This window comes from Lolium perenne, chromosome 5, assembly GCF_019359855.2.
Source record: "Lolium perenne isolate Kyuss_39 chromosome 5, Kyuss_2.0, whole genome shotgun sequence".
In the NCBI taxonomy this organism is placed as follows: domain Eukaryota; kingdom Viridiplantae; phylum Streptophyta; class Magnoliopsida; order Poales; family Poaceae; genus Lolium; species Lolium perenne.
Genome location: NC_067248.2, coordinates 112,977,235 through 112,999,501, shown reverse-complemented (window position 1 = coordinate 112,999,501; position 22,267 = coordinate 112,977,235). Strand labels below are relative to the sequence as shown.

Genomic DNA, 22,267 nt, shown 5'->3' with positions numbered 1-22,267 from the left:
ACAAAGGATTAATTTGTCAATGCCTACAGATTGTAGACTAGGGTTTTGCTAGAAGTAGAGGGCAAGTAGATCTCGAAGGTTTCAGCCGAAAAGTACTCGCCGATTATGAAAACTAGGGTTCTGTTGACAGTAGATTTGATCCTTTCTTCGTCCCTCGACTCCCCCTTATATAGAGGGTGGAGCCGAGGGTTTCGTAATACACAAGTTACAGAGTTCGGGAGGGTTTCGTACCCAACCCGTAAGATTACAAATCTCTATCTTTCCTAATACAAACTATCTTTCCTTAACACTAAATAGGCTTCCGAGTCTTCTTATTCTTCGAGTCCTGGGCCTTTAGTAAACCCCGGGTACCATCTTTGGCAGGCCCATTGGGGATGCCTATGTCACAACCCTTGCCATGTCATCCAAGACCATGTCAAGGTGAACAACTTTTCTGTTGACCACCAGTGCTGACTTTGACCAGGTTGACCAGAATAAATGAGACAAGATGTGACATTGAAATAAAGAGAAGATAACCCTCATTTTGAAATCTCACAAATCTTCACCAAATTGACCACCACCACCACCATTCTATCACATTAATTATATGTTTGAGATCCACCAAATTTTTTTTTTAAATTCAAATAAAAGTTTCATGCGGCCATTTCCTCAAACACCTTGCAGGCACAATTTGGAAAATGCAATACATCCTTTTAACCACTGGATTTTTGCCTAAATCCCTTTTGATCTTTGATCATTGTTGTTCCTGTACCTCCTCTGCATCATCCTAAGCCCTGCAGCCCTGCTTAAAGTGAAGCCATGATCAAAAACCTCACCATGCCGAGCCCAAAGACATCAACATGCCCTCTCCCTCTCTGCTCCTCTTCTTGCACTTTAATCATGTCCAGTAGCTTCTTGGTACATCCCTGAACACGCCTATGCACGTCCCTGGCTCACGAGAGGCTGGCATTGGCCAGAACCCCTCGCGCCCAGACGCGCCCAGGACGGCCACGGCACGCCAGAGCGTGCAACATCACCACCCTGGACGCGCCAGAGCACGCCGTCGCACGGTCGCCTCAGTCCTCCCCTATCTCTCTATTTCTGCATCACACACCCGCACCACTACAGCTACACGCTAGACATGCTCACTCGCCGGCAGAGGACCAGTCGCCGTCGCCATGATCAAAGGATCGCCACGCCGGTACTGCAAAGCCAATGACCTCCCCTGCACGCCTCAGACCATCATCCACCGTGCCATCACGCTCACTAGCTTCACCTAGACGTCGCCTAACTCCTGCGCACCTCGCCTTGCCCCTTCGCAGCCCGTAACGCCATCGCCGTCGTCGACCCTGACCCGCACCCTCGGCCACCACTCGCCCCTATAAATGCCGGCTTCCCCTGGATGATTTCAGCACACCATCGCACTCCCTTCCTTCTTCTCGCTCGCCAATACCCATTCCCCTCCTCGATTGAGCCTTCCTTCGCCGGAATTTAGCCGGAGACCGTCGCTCCCGTGGCCAGATCAAGACGGCGATTCCGTCCACCTCAAGCACTCCCCCGACCATCGCTGACCTCGCCGTCGACTCCTCGTTCGTCTGCGACCACCCTCGATCCTCGCCGGAGCTCCGGTAGGCCTCCGACCCCCTACTCACGCCACGGCCAGTGCTGCCTCTCGTCGTTGACGACGATGCACCTGCGTCGTTGGATCGGGATCTGATCCTGCGGCTCCCAGTAGATTATACCGTTTCGCTGTTAAGACCCGCTGACAAGTGGGGGCCACCGTCAGGCGGCCCGCTGCGTGCGAGGCGCGCTAGTTGGGCCAGCCCAGTCCCATTCCCCTCATTCTGGCCCGTTTACCTTCCCGCCTAAGCCCGTTAATTCAAATTCGAACAAATTATTTCAGTTGGATTTCAATACTGGTCCTTGCTATATTTCAAATAGTTTCAAATCTACAAGTCCAATTTTGGTGATTCAAAATGTTCTAGAATCCTTATGAATTGATCTAGCTAACTCCACTGGATTAAACCCCATAACTTGTGTAGATTTTGAATAGCAAAAATAACAAAACAGATACTTTTCAGTATTCAAATAAATCTTAAAAATCAACCAATTTGAATTTTTAAGTGAATCCAAGTGCTATAATTCACATTTCACCAACTCTAATTTACTATGTAAAAATATGATATAGGTTCTGTACATGATCCTGGGCTAGAAGCAAAATATTGGCTATGTAGTCAATACTAGTCCATTTAAACTATTTCAAATTTTAGGAATTTAAATCTATGAGGTGTAGCACCTCATTTAAATCAGTTTCTCAAGTGTTATGAAGTAATGTGATGACCTCTATTGCTTAGGCTCATACTTGCTCACTTGTGGAATTTAAACCAAAATAGTTTTTAAATTACAATGGTTATTTAAATCACATGAGATGATGAATCTCATTTAAATCATTTCTCTCAAATGATAGGTGTGAGGTGTTTACCTGGGTCTAACATGAGATCATACATGTTTATTTGAGAAGATTAAATCTTAATAAGATTCAATGAGAGGAAATTATTTCTTCAAACTACAGAGAAACCCTAATCCACCTTTTCAATGAGAGGAAATTATTTTCCTAATATCAAATAAGGAAACCCTAGCATAATTTGGGAATAAATTTTAAGTAGTGATGCTAGATCATTTGAGTGAGCCATTAAGGCTAATTAAGAGTACTTAAGTATTGTTTGGTGATTGTATCCTCGTACTCGTTTATAGACACTAGTACCGGAGACTATCAAGAGGAGGAGGTCTTCTACCAGGAGGTCTTCTACAGACGGACTACCGGCTGACTGGACGCCTTTGTACATACATGCCTAAATTTGTGTTGAACTGAAACCGCACAAATTTTGGCAAAGAAACGAGCGGGCACACAAATATATACCATCCACGCCACCGGCAACAGCGGCGGCATCTCCAGGACCGATTGGAACCAACCACGCCCTCCAGTCGGGCACCGGGGATGCAGGCGGCGGCGACGTGGACGCCGACCACCTCGCCGTCCACCTCCACCTCCTGCTCCTCCTCCTCGCAATTCAAGGTTGGGCGGGCATCCTCTTGTTTCTCCCTCTATCTTCTTGGTTCTCCGCTTCATTGTGTAATGTGATATTGAGGAGGACCTGTTTCGTTTCAAGGTCGGGGTTGTGTCGTTGTCGCGTGGGACGAGAACCCCCTCTGCCGCGGCAACATCGTGCGCCGTGACCACTCGCCGGCCGCCGCAAGGTGAGGCTCCCGTGCTTGTCACAGCTGTACACGGCTGCCTTGGTTACGCCGATCCTCATTGGAGCTAGATTTCAAAGCTACGTATAACACGCTTTGTTGCAGCAGTTGTCCAACCCATTGCCGACCCGATTCCGGTGATCGGTTCGCCATTAACCGCTGAAAGTATCGAGCTTGTTCTGGACGAAGTGCGCCCGTACCTTAAGGCGGACGGAGGAAACGTTGCCTTGCATGAGATCGACGGGAATGTGGTGAGGCTGAAGCTCCAAGGAAACTGCGGGTCATGCCCGAGCTCGGTGATGACGATGAAGATGACAATTCAACGGCGCCTGATGGCTAAACTACCGGAGATTGTTGCGGTTGAAGCTATCACCGACAAGGAGGCTGGGCTTAAGCTCAACGAGGAGAATGTTGAAAAGGTAAACAGATACGGTAGCTTGTGGAACAAACAAAGTTTTAATCAGACCGGGGTATTTGTCAGTATTAGCCTTTCTTCATACATGGTAAAAGCAAATTTAAAAACTTCAGAATGGGGTTTTGCTCTGACCGTCTTTGATTGTAGGAGGTTGTCATGCATTTGCTAAGTTAATCTTTCTTTGTTATCTTCAAACAAAACGCTAGTTCTGCAGTTCTTTCATTTTTATGAAACTGTATTTCCTACATACAATCTGTTGGTTTGGGGACTCTATGCTTGGAGCAACAACCTTCCTGCCATGGCCACTATTTCTGGCCAACTTCTGTTTACAAGAGGGTATGCAATTTAGCCAGTTCCATGTTGAAGCAAATTCATCACAGTTCCATGTGGTTGGTTTTCGTTCATACTTTTGCTTAGAATGACATTCGGGTACATAACGTAGAACATATTCAATTTTTATGCATGATTAAGTGAAAATCCTCAAGTCTTCTCTACTATAGTGCCAATGATTGTTAAACACATGGGAGAAAACAATGCTGCATATCTTTCTACACCTTTTCAGATGATTTAGCTAACTTTATTTTGCCCATATTAAAAAAAACAGTAGCTGGACTAACTCGAGGAATTTGAAAATCTTTTGCTGACCCAATGGCAGGTACTCGATGAGATCAGGCCATACCTTGCTGGTGCTGGAGGGGGCAATCTCAAGTTTGTCACAATCAACAGATTCACCGTGAAAGTCCGACTCACAGGCCCTGCAGCAGGTGTGGCGGCCGTCCGAGGAGCAGTAGCCAAGAAGCTCAGAGAGCAGATCCCACCCATTGCAGCTGTCCAGCTATTATCGTAAAACTTGAACTGCGAAACAATTATGTTAGCAGGGAAAGGCTGTAACTGATCAGATCACCTCTGTAGCTGGTAGCCTCATGGAGAGTTTCTCGTGTCTAGTCAGTAACAAGGTTCTTTTGATCTCTTCCTCTTGGAAAGGAAATGGAAAAGGTCGAAATTAAGTCGCTGCTTTGTCTACAGAATTGCGAGATTCTGAAAAAGAAGCAAACCAGAAAACAAAACTGAAGAAGGTATATTTAGGGCGTCGAAATAATCTGAAGATCCTGACATCAACAGATTAACATAAACACGAACAAACAATCAACAGATGAATGACACAAACATGAATGAGCGGTCACGGTGAATCATTCTGCCGTAGTAGTCTCTCTCTAGGCACATTATGATGAATTCACATGATTAATTCAAACAACCAGGAGCCAGGAAATTTTCGTTCATAGATGTAAACATTCTCGCTGTTAGACGGTAACGGCAGCCTCTCGCATCACACAGAAAGAGAGAGCAGAAAACAGTAGAATTGGAGCGATCTGATATAATTGTGATTGTCATGCACGCCATGAACATTAGGACATGGACGAAGGAACACTTGAGGCATTTTATTTTTCTAGAACACAGGAAGACAGGAGCATTACAATCAATTGCCAGAAAAGAGCATCCGAGCTAGTTCCCATCTCATATTTCGATCATTACAAAGATGGAATCCATTGAATCAAACGAGACAAGCAGTAGGTCCTAATATCTGGAGCTAAGATCTAACACCGCATCGCCTCCAGAAGCAAACGACGACGGGGGCGGCAGATCTATGCGGCGGACGGGAGGATCTGGGAGCCGACGAGGTAGGAGAGGAACCCGGCGAAGGCGAGCAGGAAGGCGTAATCCACGGCCACGAACAGCGCGGTGGATCCGTGGCCCCTCTTGCGGCCCTTCTCCTCCTCCGAGGCCGCCGTGCCGGTTCCAGCGCCGCTGCGGTTCTTCGCCGCTGCGCCCATCCCGCGCGCAGACGATCTCTCCTCCGCCTGGCTCCGGCTCCGGCGACGGCGATGTGATGAGACGGGGGACGATGGGTGAGACGGTAGTTTGATGCGGCGATTACAGAACTGCGTAGCGGGTTGTGATTAAATTTGTAATGATATAAGGAAGAACTGTAGAAAAAGCAGCGTGGATTCGAGCGGAACAAATCGGCGCCTGTGGCCTAATGGACAAGGCGTCTGACTTCTAATCAGACGATTGTGGGTTCGAGTCCCACCAGGCGTGATCTTGCGATTACTGTTTTTTGATGGGAAAACCCCTTTTAAAACCCTAAACAATGTTGTTTCAAACCCTTTTAAAACCCTAAACAATGTTGTGTGGTAGAAACTCATTTCCACCTTTTGTCATGTTCGGAAATTAGAGCATTTTTTTTTTCAAAACATGACCATACATTTTGAAACATGATGGTACAAAATGTCAGCACGAATCTTCAAGCAATAACCAATGACACGAGAGGTGCCATGCACGATAGAAAATCAGGATTTAGTAACAATAGATCAGAGAAGATGAAAGCCTCCATAACATGTCATTGATCCTGAGAACTAGCCATTAACTTGGCAGAAGCTTCCAATATAGTAGCGCAAGCACTTGTTTGTTGACACCGAAGCAACGATGCCTCAAACATCAGTTGCATAAACTTTTGTAGTGGAGATTGGAGAGAACATCAATATAGAATAAAAAGGCGACCAAGCTTGGAGAATGTATTCATTCATTGTCGGCAATAAGCACTACAACATCTTCAAGTCGACTCCCTATACTAGGTACATGGGAGAACCCGCGGCTGCACCCACCCAAAATTTCACCCTCTGTTCTGCATCTGAAGCGGCCTCTGGTACTCTCAGACTAGGTAGGGCCTACTATTTGACATCATACTCAGCGCATTAATCACCAAACAAATATGTATTTATGCACCTATGGCCACTGAGACCGTATTAATACCCACCATTTCATTGTGCACCTTCTTTTCCCCCATATCAGCCTCCTCCTAGCTCTTACATCCCGTAAGTATTCATCTTTTTTTTTTGATCTTCCATCAGTTCAGTCATATCCAGAGATCGCACTTGGTTCATTTTCGTTGTGTTAGATTTGTATATGTAACTTGAATACAAACATTGCTCCTTTTGCTCGTTGTCCAGAATTGGTGCTTACAAAACATTGTGGTTCAGATCGAGATTTTTAGTCTCTCAAAAGATTTGGATTTTTGTCTACTACACCATTGACCGTCCTTTTGCTCCTCTATTTGCTTCATGATTACAATCACTACACGTATGGGATATTCACCCAAGAAGGGAGGCGTGCTCCAGGACGGCGAGTTTTTTCTGAAGCTTGAACACGAGACACCTGAAAGATCATATCTCATTTTATATGTAGTTTTGGTGTTGATGACAATGATAATATATGAACATTTCGGTTTATAAGATTTGTAGGTTATTACATTTTCTAGATGCTTAAAGCGTGAAGTGTATGCAAGATATCGGAAGAGAAAAGAATGAGAAGAAGAAGAGAAAAGAAGAAAAGAAGAGAGAAGCCGGAGGCTTGGGCGGTACCGCCGGCCTGGCCGCGGCCGGAGGCTCCGGCCATGGTACCGCCCAAGGTACCGGTGGCGGCGGGGCGGCTCAGTATACTAGCCAGGGGGGTTGGAGCCCCGGCGGTACCTCGGCTGGTACCCCATCCGGAGGCTCCGCCCCCCCCCCCTCCCGGACCGAGCCCCTCTGGCCACGTGGCCTCCTCCTGATGGTCGCGCGGCGTCGCCTTGGAGCGGTAGTACCGGCCCAAACTGGCCGGTACTACCGGCCACCCCTCTCCAACGGCTCCAACGGCTGCATCGGCAGCCACTATTTAAAGGCTTCTTCTCCAAAGTGCTAGGGTTGCTCACTCCTCCCCCAAAAAGCAAAACACCATTGTTGAGCCACCAAGAACACCAAATTCATTGGATCTCCTCCCTCAACCACCCAAATCCCTTGTGCTTTGGAGAATCGAAGGAGAAGACCCCGATCTACATCTTCATCGAAGAAATTCTTCATTTCCCCCTCACTTGTTTGAGGGATCTCATGCTAGTGTTGCTATTTGGTTCCCTAGTTGATTTGTTGTTGATGTGTTGTTGTTGATTGTTGTATTGTTACAGATTTGGGAGCCTCCAATTCAGTTGTGGATGTGTGCCCCAAGAACCTTGTAAAGGCCCGGTTTCCGCCTCGAGGAAATCCCTTAGTGGAAGTGGGCTAGGCCTTCGTGGCGTTGCTCACAGGAGATCTGAGTGAAGCCTTCGTGGCTGTTGGTTTGGCTTGCGTAGCAACCACACTCCTCCAAACGTAGACGTACCTTCTTGCAAAGGAAGGGAACTACGGGAATCATCTCCGTGTCAACGCGTGCTACACTCTCGGTTACCTCTATCCCACTCTATCTCCTATATATTGCGTACCTATATCTTGCTTAGTTGATAACCTTGTCATATAGGTAAATTCACTTAGTTGCATATCTAGAGAATTTACCTTTGTGTCAAACCTAAATTGAAAAAGAACTAAAAATTGGTTAGCACCTATTCACCCCCCCTCTAGGTGCGGCATACGATCCTTTCAATTGGTATCAGAGCCTCGGCTCTTATTTCGGGCTTAACCGTCTAAGAGTATGCCTGACGATGTGCCCCCGGTAGAGGCCGGTAAGGTGGTCACCATGGAGGACATCAATTCGTTGAGATCCTCCATGGACGCTCAAATGGAAAGCATGAGAAAATTGATTTCCGAGCTTTTGACTCCGGTCCCTCCTAGGGCTCCCGCCATAGAGGACACGGGTGTGTTAGAAGAGGGAGGTGCTTCGGCACTACCCCCTCTACCAAACCCGTGGAAGGTGATAACTTAAACACTAACAAATCTACCATTGCATCTCCTAGGGATACTAGTGGAGGTGAGAGCTACAATCGAGTAGCTCCACCTTTTCTATCTCCCGATATACCGGTCCTCCATCCTCATTTGAACATTCGGGGCGACCCACCTAAGTTTTCCGTTGAGAATTACGATACTTGGCGATTTGAGTTTCGCTCTCATGTTTGCAGTGCCTCCAATGAACTTTGGAGAATCATCCAGGAAGGCTTCAACCCTTACAACCCCGACAAGTTGACTAGAAGAGAAGCGGTTGATAGTCAACTCAACAACACCGCCTTGCACATGATTCAAACTAGTGTGGGGACAAAGGATTTGCCTCGTGTTCGGAACTACACCACCGCCAAGGAAGCTTGGGAAGGTTTGGCCGCTAGTTGCATTGGAAGTGAGAGCACGAGAAGGAACAAGTATAATGCTCTTCGGAATCAAGCCGAAGGATTCATGAGGCTACCGGATGAAGATCATCAAGACATGTATTCAAGACTCCTCATTGTTGCCGATTCCTTCCGGCTTATTGGTGCCACCCACATCAATGACTCTTGGATCAAGGAGAAGTACATTGAATGCATGATGCCATATGTACCCATTGATGTCAAGACCCTTGTTGGGAGAGAATGCTATTCCTCTCTCTCTTCTCAAGATGCCGTGCACGAGATGCAAGCCCTCAAGGTGCTCGAGCAAAACTCTCATGATTCTCTCAATCGTGCCATTGGTATGTCAAAAGGGAACAATCTTGCCTTGGTGGTCAACCCCGTAGAAGAAGTGCACCCTCAAGAGCAATATAGGGCATCTTGGAGTATGTCCTATCCGGAAGATTTGGAATGCCACTATCATGATCACATGGCCTTCCATGCAAAGTCATTTTGGGTTGATCCCTCCAAGGCCAAGGAAGACAACATCAAGAGAAACCACAAGAGTGGGTTCACTAGCTTTGGTCCAAAGACAAGATCATGCTACAATTGTGATGACAAGCGCCACTTCATTGCCGAATGTCCCTGTGAGAATAGAGAGCTTCATAATGGAAGGCTCATTCCCAAGGACAAGAGCAAAGAATCAAAGGGCAAATATTCAAAAGCCCCCAACAAGAAGTTCTACAACAACAAGACCAAGAAGGGCAAGAGGCCCCCAAGAGTTGTGCTAGTGACTAGGGAAGAATATTCTTCCGATGAAGTTGTAAGCTCTAGTGATGATGAAGGAGAAAGCTCAAAGGAAGTGGCCGCCATTGTCACTACCAACATTCCCTCTTCATCTCTCTTTGAATCCCCAAATGAGAATCCTCATATCAAGAATGCACATTGCTTCATGGCAACGTCCTCCTTGGACACATCTATTGTGCTATCATCTCAAGAAGAATATTCCTCCGGAGATGATGATGTTGATGATGAAGAAGATGCAACCTCTAATGGATTGGTCGCCCTTGCCTCCCTCTCCACTAACTCTTCATCACCAAGTGAATCCCCCAATGAGATCATTCATGTGGAGGAAGAAAGTTGTCTCATGGCCAAATCCTCCGAGGTATCATCTCCTAGCCCCTCTATGCCTAACATATCAAGTGATCTAGGGGTTGATGATGCTAGTCTAAAAGTGAAACAAGAAATGCTAGAATTTGATGAATTCATGTTCAACCTACAAGGTATCAACAAAAAGCATGTTTCAAATCTCATGGCTCGTTTAGATCAACAAAATGATATGCTTGAGAAAAAGGGTCAAATAGAGAGAGAAGACTCTCTTGAAATCCATGCTCTTAAAAATACCCTTGAGGAAAGTCAAGAAACTATAGCTTCTCTTGAGGAGAGGCTAGAAAATCTTGAAGAGCCTCAAGATGAAATTAACAAGCTCACTAAAGCTAGAGATCATGCTAGGGCTAAGAATAAATTGCTTAAAAAGGAAAAGGCCCAATTTGGTGTTGATCATGAGAAACTTGTGAAGGATCTAGATGAACTAGACAAAGCTCACAAAGCTTTGAAGAGTTAATACTCTCTCCTATCCAAGTCAAATGAGCAACTTCAAATTAGGCTTGCTTCATATGATGTGCCTAGTTCCTCTACCCCTTCATGTGATCATGCAAATATTATTGAGGAAAATGCTAGGTTGAAGGATGAACTTGCTAAGGCCTCCTCTCCACAAAGTAAACTTTCTTTGGATAATCTTTTGAGTAAGCAAAGATCAAACAATGGGAAGGAGGGCCTAGGTTATATTGCCAAGGCAAAGAAGGCAAACAAGCAAAAAGGCAAGCCCGCACAAGAGAAGAAGAAAGCTATCACCAATGGTGAAGCTCCTAAGGGAAACACCATTAATAATGATGATGCGGGAAATGCTAACCCTAACTATGTTCTATTTAAAGATTATTATGGTGATGTTTATGCTAAATATGTTGGCCCATATGATGGTTATATTGCTTGGTATATTTGGGTCCCAAAGACCCTTGTTGCTAACAAAAGAGGACCCATTGAGAAATGGGTACCTAAATCCAAGAATTGATCTCATGTAGGACTATGCCGCCGGAGGTTCAAAATGGGTACTTGATAGTGGATGTACAAGTCATATGACCGGCGGCAAGAATCTCGTCAAGGAGTTGAGGCCCAACATAAACAATATCACCGTCTCCTTTGGCGATAATTCTACATCCGAGGTAATGGGTTTTGGCAAGGTTGTGGTTGCACACAACATAACACTTGTGGATGTCATGCTTGTCAAAACCCTTGGTTACAATTTGCTTTCCGTTTCCGCCCTTGGCAAGATGGGTTTCGCCGTCTTTATTGATAATGATATTGTGGTCCTCTTGTGGAGCAAGACTCTAAAAGTCGCTTTCGTTGGGTATCGCGAACATAACTTGTATGTGGTGGACTTTTCGGGGACCACCACTTCAAGTGCGATGTGCCTATTCGGAAAGGCGGATGTGGGTTGGTTGTGGCATCGCCGCCTAGCCCATGTCAACATGAGAACTTTGCAAAGTCTTCACAAGGGGAACCATATTGTGGGACTAATGGAAAATGTTTCTTTTGCCAAAGATCGTGTTTGTAGGGCTTGTGTTGAAGGCAAAATGCATGACTCTCCGCATCCAAGCAAGACTATTATCTCTTCCAAGAGGATCTTGGAGCTCCTTCATGTGGATCTCTTTGGTCCCGTTACTCATGCAAGTCTTGGTGCGAAGAAACATTGCTTGGTGATTGTTGATGATAACTCAAGATACACTCGGGTCTATTTTCTCAAGACGAAAGATGAGACTCAACAAATATTCATTGACTTTGCTACTGAGGTGCAACGCCAACACAACCTCCTCATTATGGCAATAAGAAGTGACAACGGCTCCGAGTTCAAGAACTATACACTCAATGATTTTCTTAGTGATGAGGGGATTCGTCATCAATATTCCGCTGCTTACACTCCTCAACAAAATGGTGTTGCGGAGAGGAAGAACCGGACTCTTATGGATATGGCAAGATCTATGATGGCGGAGTATAAATCCCGCTATAACTTTTGGGCCGAAGCCATCACCACCGCTTGCCACTCTTCTAACCGGCTCTATCTCCGCAAGGGATTGAACAAGAGTCCATATGAAATACTCACCGGCAACAAGCCTAATATCTCATACTTCAAGGTGTTCGGTTGTAAGTGTTTCTACAAAATCAAAGGGGTTCGTTTGTCTAAATTCGCTCCTAAAGCTTTGGAGGGTATATTTGTTGGTTACGGTGCCGAATCTCACACTTATAGAATCTTTGATATAGCCTCCGGGATTATCATCGAATCTTGTAGTGTGAGGTTCGAAGAAAATGATGGCTCCCAAGTGGGGTAAGTTGATGTATGTGCAGGTGATGAAATACCTCAAGATGCCATAGTAAGAATGGGTGTGGGATTTTTCCGCCCCATTGAGGGACACGGTGTGGCGTCTCGGGAAGAACTATGCTCTACCACGGTGGAGCCCTCATCCTCTCAACATCAACAAACCCCATCTCTTGAAGCTAATGATGCACCAACCCAAGAACAAGAAGAAAACCCTCCCTCTCATGAACAAGATCAAGGACAAGATCAACCAAGAATTCAAGATCAACCATTTGATATTTGCACTTCACCAAACATTGTCCAAGATCAAGCACATGAGGTTGAGCATTCTCAAGAAATTGAGGAAGCTCAAATTGAAGGTCAAGACGGGGACCCAAATGATCAAGTTGATCAAGTGACACCTCCAAGGCCTAGAAAAACCAAGGAGGAGATCGAGGCCCGTCGTCTAGCAAGAAGAGAAAGGCAACTTGAGCGTCTTGAACACACACATGACAAGGTTCTTGGTGATGTAAGGGCAAAGGTTTCCACAAGAAGGCAATTGGCTAACTTTAGCAATCATCATGCTTATATCTCCTTAGTGGAACCCAAGAAAGTATTTGAAGCCCTTGAAGATTCGGATTGGTTGGAAGCTATGCACGAAGAACTCAACAACTTCAAGCGCAACAAAGTATGGACCTTAGTAGAGAAGCCAAAGGAGTGCCGCAATGTTATAGGCACTAAATGGATATTCAAGAACAAGCAAGATGAGTTTGGAAATGTTGTGAGGAACAAGGCAAGATTGGTGGCTCAAGGTTTCTCTCAAGTTGAAGGAATTGACTTTGGGGAGACCTATGCTCCCGTGGCTCGCCTTGAGTCCATCCGTATCCTTCTTGCTTATGCATCGCATCATAACTTTAAGTTACAACAAATGGATGTTAAAAGTGCATTTCTTAATGGTCCTTTGCATGAAGAGGTTTATGTTAAGCAACCCCCAGGGTTTGAGGATCTCAACTTTCCTAACCATGTCTACAAGCTTGATAAAGCACTTTATGGTCTCAAACAAGCTCCTATAGCTTGGTACGAGCACCTTAAAGAATTGTTGGTAGACCGTGGGTTTGATGTTGGGCTAATCGATCCCACTCTTTTTACTAAGAGGGTTAATGGGGAGCTTTTCGTTTGTCAATTATATGTTGATGATATTATCTTTGGTTCTACTAACAAAGCTTTCAATGATGAATTTTCAAAGCTTATGACCGATAGGTTTGAGATGTCTATGATGGGAGAGATGAAGTTCTTCCTTGGTTTTGAGATCAAGCAATTGAGAGAAGGAACCTTCATCAATCAAGCAAAATATCTCCAAGACATGCTCAAGAGGTTCAAGATGACCGAGTTGAAGGGTGTGGCCACTCCTATGGTTACCAAATGTCATCTTGCACTAGATCCCAATGGTAAAGAGGTGGATCAAAAGGTATATCGCTCCATGATTGGATCCTTGCTTTACCTTTGTGCATCTAGACCGGACATAGTGTTGAGTGTTGGTGTGTGTGCAAGGTATCAAGCTTCTCCTAAGGAGAGCCACATGATGGCTCTCAAAAGAATCTTTAGATATTTGGTTGATACCCCAAGATATGGTATTTGGTACCCCAAAGGCTCAAGCTTTATTCTCAATGGATATACCGATGCGGATTGGGCGGGTGACAAGGATGATAGGAAATCAACTTCCTGGGCTTGCCAATTCCTTGGTAGATCCTTGGTGTGTTGGTCTTCTAACAAGCAAAATTGCATATCTCTCTCCACCGCCGAAGCCGAATATGTTGCCGCCGCAAGTGGATGCACTCAATTGTTATGGATGAGGCAAACTTTAAAGGAATACGGTGTCATTTGTGACAAAGTGCCTCTATTATGTGACAATGAAAGTGATATCAAGATTTCCTATAATCCGGTGCAACATTCAAGAATGAAGCATATTGAGATCCGGAATCATTTCATTAGGGATCATGTTGCCCGTGGTGATATTGAGCTCATCTATGTTCCTACCAAAGATCAACTTGCCGACATATTCACGAAGCCTCTTGATGAAGCAAGGTTCTCTTATTTGAGGAATGAGCTAAATATCATTGATTCAAGGAGTATAGCTTGACCATCTTGCAAACACACCTTTGTCTCAAAACTTTATTTGGTTTAGATGTGGGCATGGAAATAGGGGGAGTGCGGTTTAAACTATTGAGCTATCCCTCCCCCCATAATGCCAACATTAAATAAAATCATTCTCTTTATATCATATAATGATATGTGAGCTTCAATGATGAGTAGTGGTTTTGGGCCCAAGATATATCTTCGCGGTGCCATGCCATAACACTCATATATGGTGGCCTAGGCCACCACACTCTTCTTTATGAAGAGTTGGAGTAATTTGGATCTTTATTGGACTCCATTTGCCTATCTTTTGTTTTTATGGGAATTGGCTCAATGTTTGGCTTCTATTGATTTGTTCCTTGCAAACTTGAGTTCATATTACCATACCTCTCTTTGTGTCCATCCTAAGCCATTCTCTCACCTCTAAAAACATTCTATATCTTGCACAAGCTCGTCTCAAAAATTGCATATCAAAATTGTTTGTTTTAAGAGGGTGACTTAAAAAAAAGGGGGGGGGGATTTTGTTTAACAAAAACAGCCTAAAAAAAAAGGCCTGCCGACCCGGGCCTGACCAGGCCGGTAGTACCGCTGAGGCCTGGGCGGTACTACCGCCGGCCTCGGGCCGGTACACACTCCACCCGCCCCAGCACACACACGCACACTCGACCGCACACGCCCCCCATCTCCTATCGCACAGCCGCTCGGCGCTGCTCTGCCCGCGCGCCGCCGCCGGTTCCCCCGCCATCCTCCGGCCACCTCCGGCCGGATCGGCTCCGTGGGAGCCTTCCCCCACATCTCCTCCTCCATGGCTCCCGGTATTAGCTCCTTTCTCCACGTATTTTGGTCGTTTTTTTTGGCTCACATGTGTGTTGGTTATTGGTACTACATGCGTAGATTTTTGGCTAAATCTTACTCTAAGAGGTTGTATCTATTGCTGATCTATGTCCTCTAGTGTGTAGCACCGTTAACCTCTACTATGTAGCATTTTTTTTTCTACCCATTGTGTGTGGCCTTATTTTTTTTTCCATCATGCATGTGTATTTTGGGTCAAAATTTTGTTATTTTGAGATGAGCTTGTGTCCTTATCCCATATGTCCCTCGGCTCTGTTCGTCTATTTCACAGGTGCTAGTGGTTCCGGTTCGGCGAAATCACGGAAGAGGCGAGGGGTTCCAATTCTTGAGGATGAGTTTGTTGAACAAGATGAAGTGTTACCCCGTGCCACTACTGCTCGTGGTGCTTCTTTGGCAAATAAAAAGAAAGGGAAACCGGGTATTGAGTCTTATGGTAGCGTCCGCCTTCATGCATACATGGCTATTCGCACCGCTAACTGATGACCCACAAGTATAGGGGGTGTATCGTAGTACTTTCGATAAATAAGAGTGTCGAACCCAACGAGGAGCAGAAGGTGTTGACAAGCAGTTTCGATGAAGGATTCACTGTAAATGCTCACAGACAAGTATTCAGGGGGTTTTGATATTGCAGATAAATAAAGTACAAGTAAATAAAATGCGAGAGAAATAATTGCAGCGAGTGGCCCAATCCTTTTTAGCACAAAGGACAAGCCGGTTTGTTTACTTATAATGACCAAACGTTCCTGAGGACACACGGGGATTTTAGTCTAGTGCTTTCGCTACATACAAATTGATTAATCTTCATTGTTTTGATAAGTGTTGTGTGGGTGAACCTATGCTAATGCACCGCCCTTCCTAGGACTAATACATACTTGTGATTATACCCCTTGCAAGCATCCGCAACTACAAGAAAGTAATTAAGATAAATCTAACCACAGCCTTAAACTCTGAGATCCTGCGATCCCTCCTGCATCGATATACTAACGGGGGCTTAGGTTTCTGTCACTCCGGCAACCCCGCAATTAGCAACCGAATACAAGATGCACTCCCCTAGGCCCATAAATGGTGAAGTGTCGTGTAGTCGACGTTCACACGACACCACTAGAAGAATGACACCACAACTTAAATATCATAACATTGAATATTACTCAACCATAATTCACTACTAGCATTTAGACTTCACCCATGTCCTCAAGAACTAAACGAACTACTCACGAGACATCATATGGAATACAATCAGAGGTGATATGATGATGAATAACAATCTGAACATGAACCTTGGTTCAATGGTTTCACTCAATAGCATCTACAACAAGTATAGAATAACACCGGGAGAGTTTCCCCTATCAAACAATCAAGATCAAACCCAAATCGTTACAGCGGTGACGAGGTGCTGCGGTGGTGATGGCGGTGTAGATGGTGGAGACGATGATGATGATGATGGAGATGATGTCCAGCTCGATGACGATGGCGATGGCGTCGATTTCCCCCTCCGGGAGGGAATTTCCCCGGCGGATTCCTGCCCGCCGGAGAGCTCTTTTCTCTCTGGTGCTCTCCGCCCCGCAGGCGGCTGTAACCCTTCGTGAGGATCCCTCTCGTGGCTTAGGTTTTCGGGACGACGGAGTCCGCGCAGAATAGGCGGCGAACGAGGGTGTGGGGCCCCCCGAGCATAGGGTGGGGCGGCCCGGGCCGGGGCCGCGCCGCCCGATGGTCTGGGCCCACAGTGGCCCCTCTCTTCTTCCCCTTCTGGCTCCCTCCGTCATCTGGAAAAATAGGAATTTTCGTGAAATTCCCTTCCACGATTGATCTTCCGAAATATTGCGTTACGACGGTGCTTTTTCCAAAGAGAATCCTCGGCTCCGGTGCTTGATCCTCCAATGATGATGAAACATGCAAAATAGATGGAATAACATAAGTATTGTGTCCCAATATGAAATATATCAATGAATAACGACAAATTATGATACAAAATAGTGATGCAAATTGGACGTATCAACTCCCCCCAAGCTTAGACCTCGCTTGTCCCCAAGCGAAACTGAGCTCGATAAACAAGACCACATGTTTATGGAGTGAAGAGTCGATAAATAAAATACGGACAAGAAGCATCATATTCATTCACACAAGACATTCTAGTAAACAACTTCCTCATATAACTCATCTCGAAATAAGTAAAGAGAAATCACAAGTAAAGGTGCATAAGAAATCATAGTTGGTGATGGCAAACTTTGTTCTTGGTCAGAGAACTGCTAACGGATTGTACTTCTAAGCAAAGCTTTCATATTAGAATTTATAGCTGAGCCTTCATATTTAAGCATAACAATCTCTTCATAATCATTGATAACTTCAAAGTCATATTCATTCAGATAAAATTGGTACTAAACAAGAAAGTATAAAAGACATGATCAACTGAATCATAGCATAAATGATTGGTTCACAACAACTCAATTGCTTGCTTAGGATAGAGGGAAATAGGTATACTGACTCAACATAAAAGTAAAAGACAGGCCCTTCGCAGAGGGAAGCAGGGATTAAATCATGTGCTAGAGCTTTTCAAGTTTTGAAATCATATAAAGAGCATAAAAGTAAGATTTTGAGCGGTGTTTGTTGTTGTCAACGAATGGTAGCGGGCACTCTAACCCCCTTGCCAAACGAACCTTCCAAGAGCGGCTCCCATGAGGGACGGCATCTCTACCAGCAAGGTAGATCATCCCCCTTCTCTTTTGTTTACACATGTATTTTAGTTTTATTTAGGATGACACTCCCCCAACCTTTGCTTTCTCAATCCATGGCTAACCGAATCCTCGGGTGCCTTCCAACATTCACATACCATGGAGGAGTGTCTATTGCAAAATTAAGTTGCTTATCGATGAATCGAGCAAAACATGTGAAGAGAATTATTAATGAAAGTTATTAATTGAGGCTGGGAACCTCATTGCCAGCTCTTATTGCAAAGTTATTGGGTAAGCGGATGTGCCGCTAGTCCATTAGGAAAAGTTCGCCCAACAAGATTGAAAGATAAAACACCACATACTTCCTCATGAGCTATAAAACATTGACACAAATAAGAAGTAGTATAGTTTGAATAATTTAAAGGTAGCACATGAAGTATTTACTTGGAATGGCAGAAAATACCATGTAGTAGGTAGGTATGGTGGACACAAATGGCATAGGTTTGGTCTAAGGTTATGGATGTATGAGAAGCATTCCCTCTCGATACAGGTCTTTGGCTAGCAAGGTTTGATAGCAAGCATAAAGGTTGAGGGAAACAAACAAATATACATATGATAGAAACAATCATGCATCTTTCTCATAAGCACAAGCAATTTTAACTTAAGAATACTAAGCATAGAGATAATGGAGTAATGTATCTAAGTGTATTTCTCTCCTTCATTAAACATCAAGATGTTGTTGCTATTGACCAATGCTAAGTTTGCCAAAACCAAATAGATTTACTTGATGCTCCCAAAGTGATATCAATACTCATGTCAAGAGTAATCATATAATGGAGATTGCAAACTAAAATAAGGTGTGCAAAAAGTAAATGATAAGACTTCTCATTAATATTCCATAACGATAACTCACACCAACGGATACATCGATAACTAACTAAGAGAGATACTTCCACATTGCATACTATTCTATATGATAACTTCCCTACTCATGATATGACACTACTTAATAGTAAAAGATAAAGGTGGTGGTGATGTGATACCGCGGCACTCCCCCAAGCTTGGAACAAACCAAGGGGATGCCAATACCGATGATGAATTACTCCTTCGGCGATGATGGTGAATCTTTGTCGTCATCAGACTTCCATGGAAGAGGCCCTCCATCAACAAAAGACATCTTGGTTTCCGGAAACCTGAAACTAGCAGCATGACTTATGCGCTTAAACCTGTTTTCATACTCACGATTCGATTATGGACATCATAGAGTTGAGCTTGGAGTTTGTTGGTGGTGTCGTGAAGTGAGAAGATATCGTCCCACAGCTTCGCAGTCTCCTTTTTGTGTCCATCAATGAGTTCAGACACAATCTTGTGAAAGATATCCACTTCACGCTCAGCCATCTTCTTGTAGTTGAAAACCTCTTGTTCCAGCTTCTCCATCCTGTCTTCCAAGCTCCCTTCTCCCTTAGGACCCTGGACATCTTTGATCTGCAACTCTCCATCCACGAGCTGCAACTCTTTGGGGTGCATCTTCAGCTCGTTCATGTACGGGTTGACGACGTCCTCAAAGAAGCTGTCCTTCTGAGTTCCCGACGAAGACATGATGGATCTAGATCCGAAGCAGATCTGGCGTAAAACATTTCGAAACAAAACGCGACGAGAAAACGATATTACGGACCTCCGGTCCGGGGATTATATAGCAAATATTTTTACGACAAAAGGAAGGTTCCAGGCCGAAACGAGTCGGAAAGGGGGCAACGAGGCGGCGGACCATAGGTCGGCGCGGGCCAGTCGGCCGCGCCGGCCTATGGTGGCACGCCCTCGCGCGTCTTTTCCACTCCGTTTCGATTCCGTAATTTTTCATATTTTCCAAAAACAGCAAAAATAATGTTCGGAAAGGTAAACGCGGACTTTTTATTACCTATACCGTTACCTATTCGAAGTCCAGTTCTGGCGGACTGTCTATTTGTCCTTTGATGAAAGCCTCCGGTGTTTCCACTTGAATAATATCAACATCAACATTATAAGAATCACCCGAGATATAATGCTTGAGTCTTTGTCCATTCACCACTTGTGTGGCATTGCCTTGGAGAGAGCTAATTTTAATTGCTCCTGAACGATACACCTCCTCAACAACATATGGTCCTTCCCACTTCGAGAGTAATTTCCCTGCAAAGAATCTGAGACGAGACCGATACAATAGAACTTGATCTCCAACATTAAATTCTCTTTTGATGATCCTTCTATCATGCCATTTCTTAACTTTTTCTTTAAAGAGTTTAGCATTTTCATAAGCTTCACTTCTCCATTCATCTAGAGAACTTAATTGCAACAACCTCTTATTACCGGCTAATTTAGGATCTTTATTTAATTCTCTAACAGCCCAATAAGCTTTGTGCTCTAGTTCTAAAGGTAAATGACAAGCTTTTCCATAAACCATTTTATAAGGTGACATTCCCATAGGATTTTTATAAGCAGTTCTATAAGCCCATAACGCTTCTTTCAATTTGCTAGGCCAATTCTTTCTAGATTTATTAACAGTCTTACCCAAGATAGCTTTAATCTCTCTATTTGATAATTCTACTTGACCGCTAGTTTGAGGGTGATAAGCAGAAGCAATTCTATGATTAATACCATACTTAGCAAGAGTTTTTCTAAAACCTCCATGAATGAAATGAGAACCTCCATCAGTCATAATATATCTAGGTACTCCAAATCTAGGAAATATAATATCTACCAGCATTTTTATAGAGGTCTCACCATCAGCACTTTTTGTAGGTATAGCTTCTACCCATTTAGTAACATAATCAACAGCGACAAGTATATGAGTGTTACCGTCTGAAGAAGGGAAAGGTCCCATGAAGTCGAATACCCAACAATCGAATGGTTCAATAACAAGAGTATAATTCATAGGCATTTCATTGCGTCTAGAGATATTACCAACTCTTTGACATTCATCACAAGATAAAATAAATTTCCTTGCATCTTTGAAGAGTGTTGGCCAATAAAAACCTGATTGTAGAACCTTCTGCGCGGTTCTATCTCCAGCGTGATGTCCTCCATAAACACTTCCATGACATTTATTCAATATCTCCTGTTGTTCATATTCAGGAACACATCTTCGCATAATACCATCCACTCCTTCTTTATATAAGTGTGGGTCATCCCAAAAATAATGCCTCAAGTCATAAAAGAATTTCCTCCTTTGCTGAGCTGAAAAGGTTGGAGGCAAATACTTCGAAACAATAAAGTTAGCATAATCTGCATACCAAGGGCTCTCTCGCGAGCTCACCTTTATTACAGCCAATTGTTCATTTGGAAAACTATCATTAACAGAACAGGATCATAAGCAATATTTTCCAATCTAGACAAATTATCAACAGGATTATCGGCACCTTTCCTATCTATAATATGTAAATCAAATTCTTGCAACGAAGTACCCATCTAATAAGCCTTGGCTTAGCATCTTTCTTTGTCATAAGGTATCTAATTGCAGCATGATCGGTATGAATTGTAACTTTTGAATCAACAATATAAGGTCTAAACTTATCACAAGCAAAGACTACAACTAACAATTCTTTTTCGGTTGTAGCATAATTTCTTTGAGCAGCATCAAGAGTCTTACTAGCATAATGAATAACATTTAATTTTTTATCTACTCACTGTCCAAGAACAGCGCCTACAGCAAAATCACTAGCATCACACATAATTTCAAAAGGCAAATTCCAATCAGGAGGTTCAACTACACGAGCCGTTGTTAAGGCTTTCTTTAAAGTTTCAAAAGCTTCCTTACAATCATCATCAAAAACAAAAGGTACATCTTTTTGAAGAAGATTAGTAAGAGGCTTTGAAATTTTAGAGAAATCTTTAATAAATCTCCTATAAAACCCAGCATGACCAAGAACACTACGAATACCTTTAACATCCCTCGGATAGGGCATCTTCTCAATCGCTTCAACTTTAGCTCTATCAACTTCAATACCTTTCTCGAAAATTTTATGTCCCAATACAATTCCTTCATTAACCATAAAATGGCATTTCTCCCAATTAAGAACAAGGTTAGTTTCTTCACATCTCTCGCAAAACTTTATCGAGGTTTCGCAGCAATTATCAAAAGAATTCCCATAGACAGAAAAATCATCCATGAACACCTCTACAATACTTTCGCAAAAACCATGAAAAATAGCAGACATGCATCTTTGAAAAGTAGCAGGAGCATTACATAAACCAAAAGGCATACGCCTATAAGCATAAGTTCCATAAGGACAAGTAAAAGTGGTTTTCTCTTGATCTTTAGCCTTAACGACAATTTGTGAAAACCGGAATAACCATCAAGAAAGCAAAAATGAGTATTTTTAGACAACCTCTCTAACATTTGATCAATAAAGGGTAAAGGGTAATGATCTTTCTTAGTAACTTTATTAACTTTTCGAAAATCAATGCACATTCTATAA

General features: G+C 43.9%; 2 protein-coding genes and 1 non-coding gene across 4 annotated transcripts; 2 read left to right on the top strand and 1 right to left on the bottom strand.

Annotated features, from left to right (window-relative positions):
• Nucleotides 1-2,900: 2,900 nt before the first annotated feature.
• On the top strand, nucleotides 2,901-4,619 carry LOC127299671 (nifU-like protein 2, chloroplastic). Of its 2 annotated transcripts, none has more exons than XM_051329679.2 (4): nucleotides 2,901-3,055; nucleotides 3,150-3,237; nucleotides 3,340-3,653; nucleotides 4,305-4,619. In XM_051329679.2, exons 1-4 carry the CDS (start codon nucleotides 2,978-2,980, stop codon nucleotides 4,494-4,496), a joined length of 672 nt encoding a protein of 223 aa, XP_051185639.1. In that variant the 5' UTR covers nucleotides 2,901-2,977; the 3' UTR covers nucleotides 4,497-4,619. The 2 variants fall into 2 exon arrangements, with proteins under 2 accessions (XP_051185639.1, XP_051185640.1); XM_051329680.2 differs by having other exon boundaries at nucleotides 2,902-3,055; nucleotides 3,343-3,653.
• Nucleotides 4,620-5,247: 628 nt separating this feature from the next.
• On the bottom strand, nucleotides 5,248-5,515 carry LOC127299672 (uncharacterized). The gene has a single exon (XM_051329682.2). The coding sequence runs from the start codon at nucleotides 5,479-5,481 to the stop codon at nucleotides 5,293-5,295; it is 189 nt and encodes a 62-aa protein (XP_051185642.1). The 5' UTR covers nucleotides 5,482-5,515; the 3' UTR covers nucleotides 5,248-5,292.
• Nucleotides 5,516-5,673: 158 nt separating this feature from the next.
• Nucleotides 5,674-5,746, top strand: TRNAR-UCU (transfer RNA arginine (anticodon UCU)). The gene has a single exon. It is a non-coding gene; the product is annotated as a tRNA-Arg (tRNA).
• The last annotated feature ends 16,521 nt before the right edge of the window (nucleotides 5,747-22,267 follow it).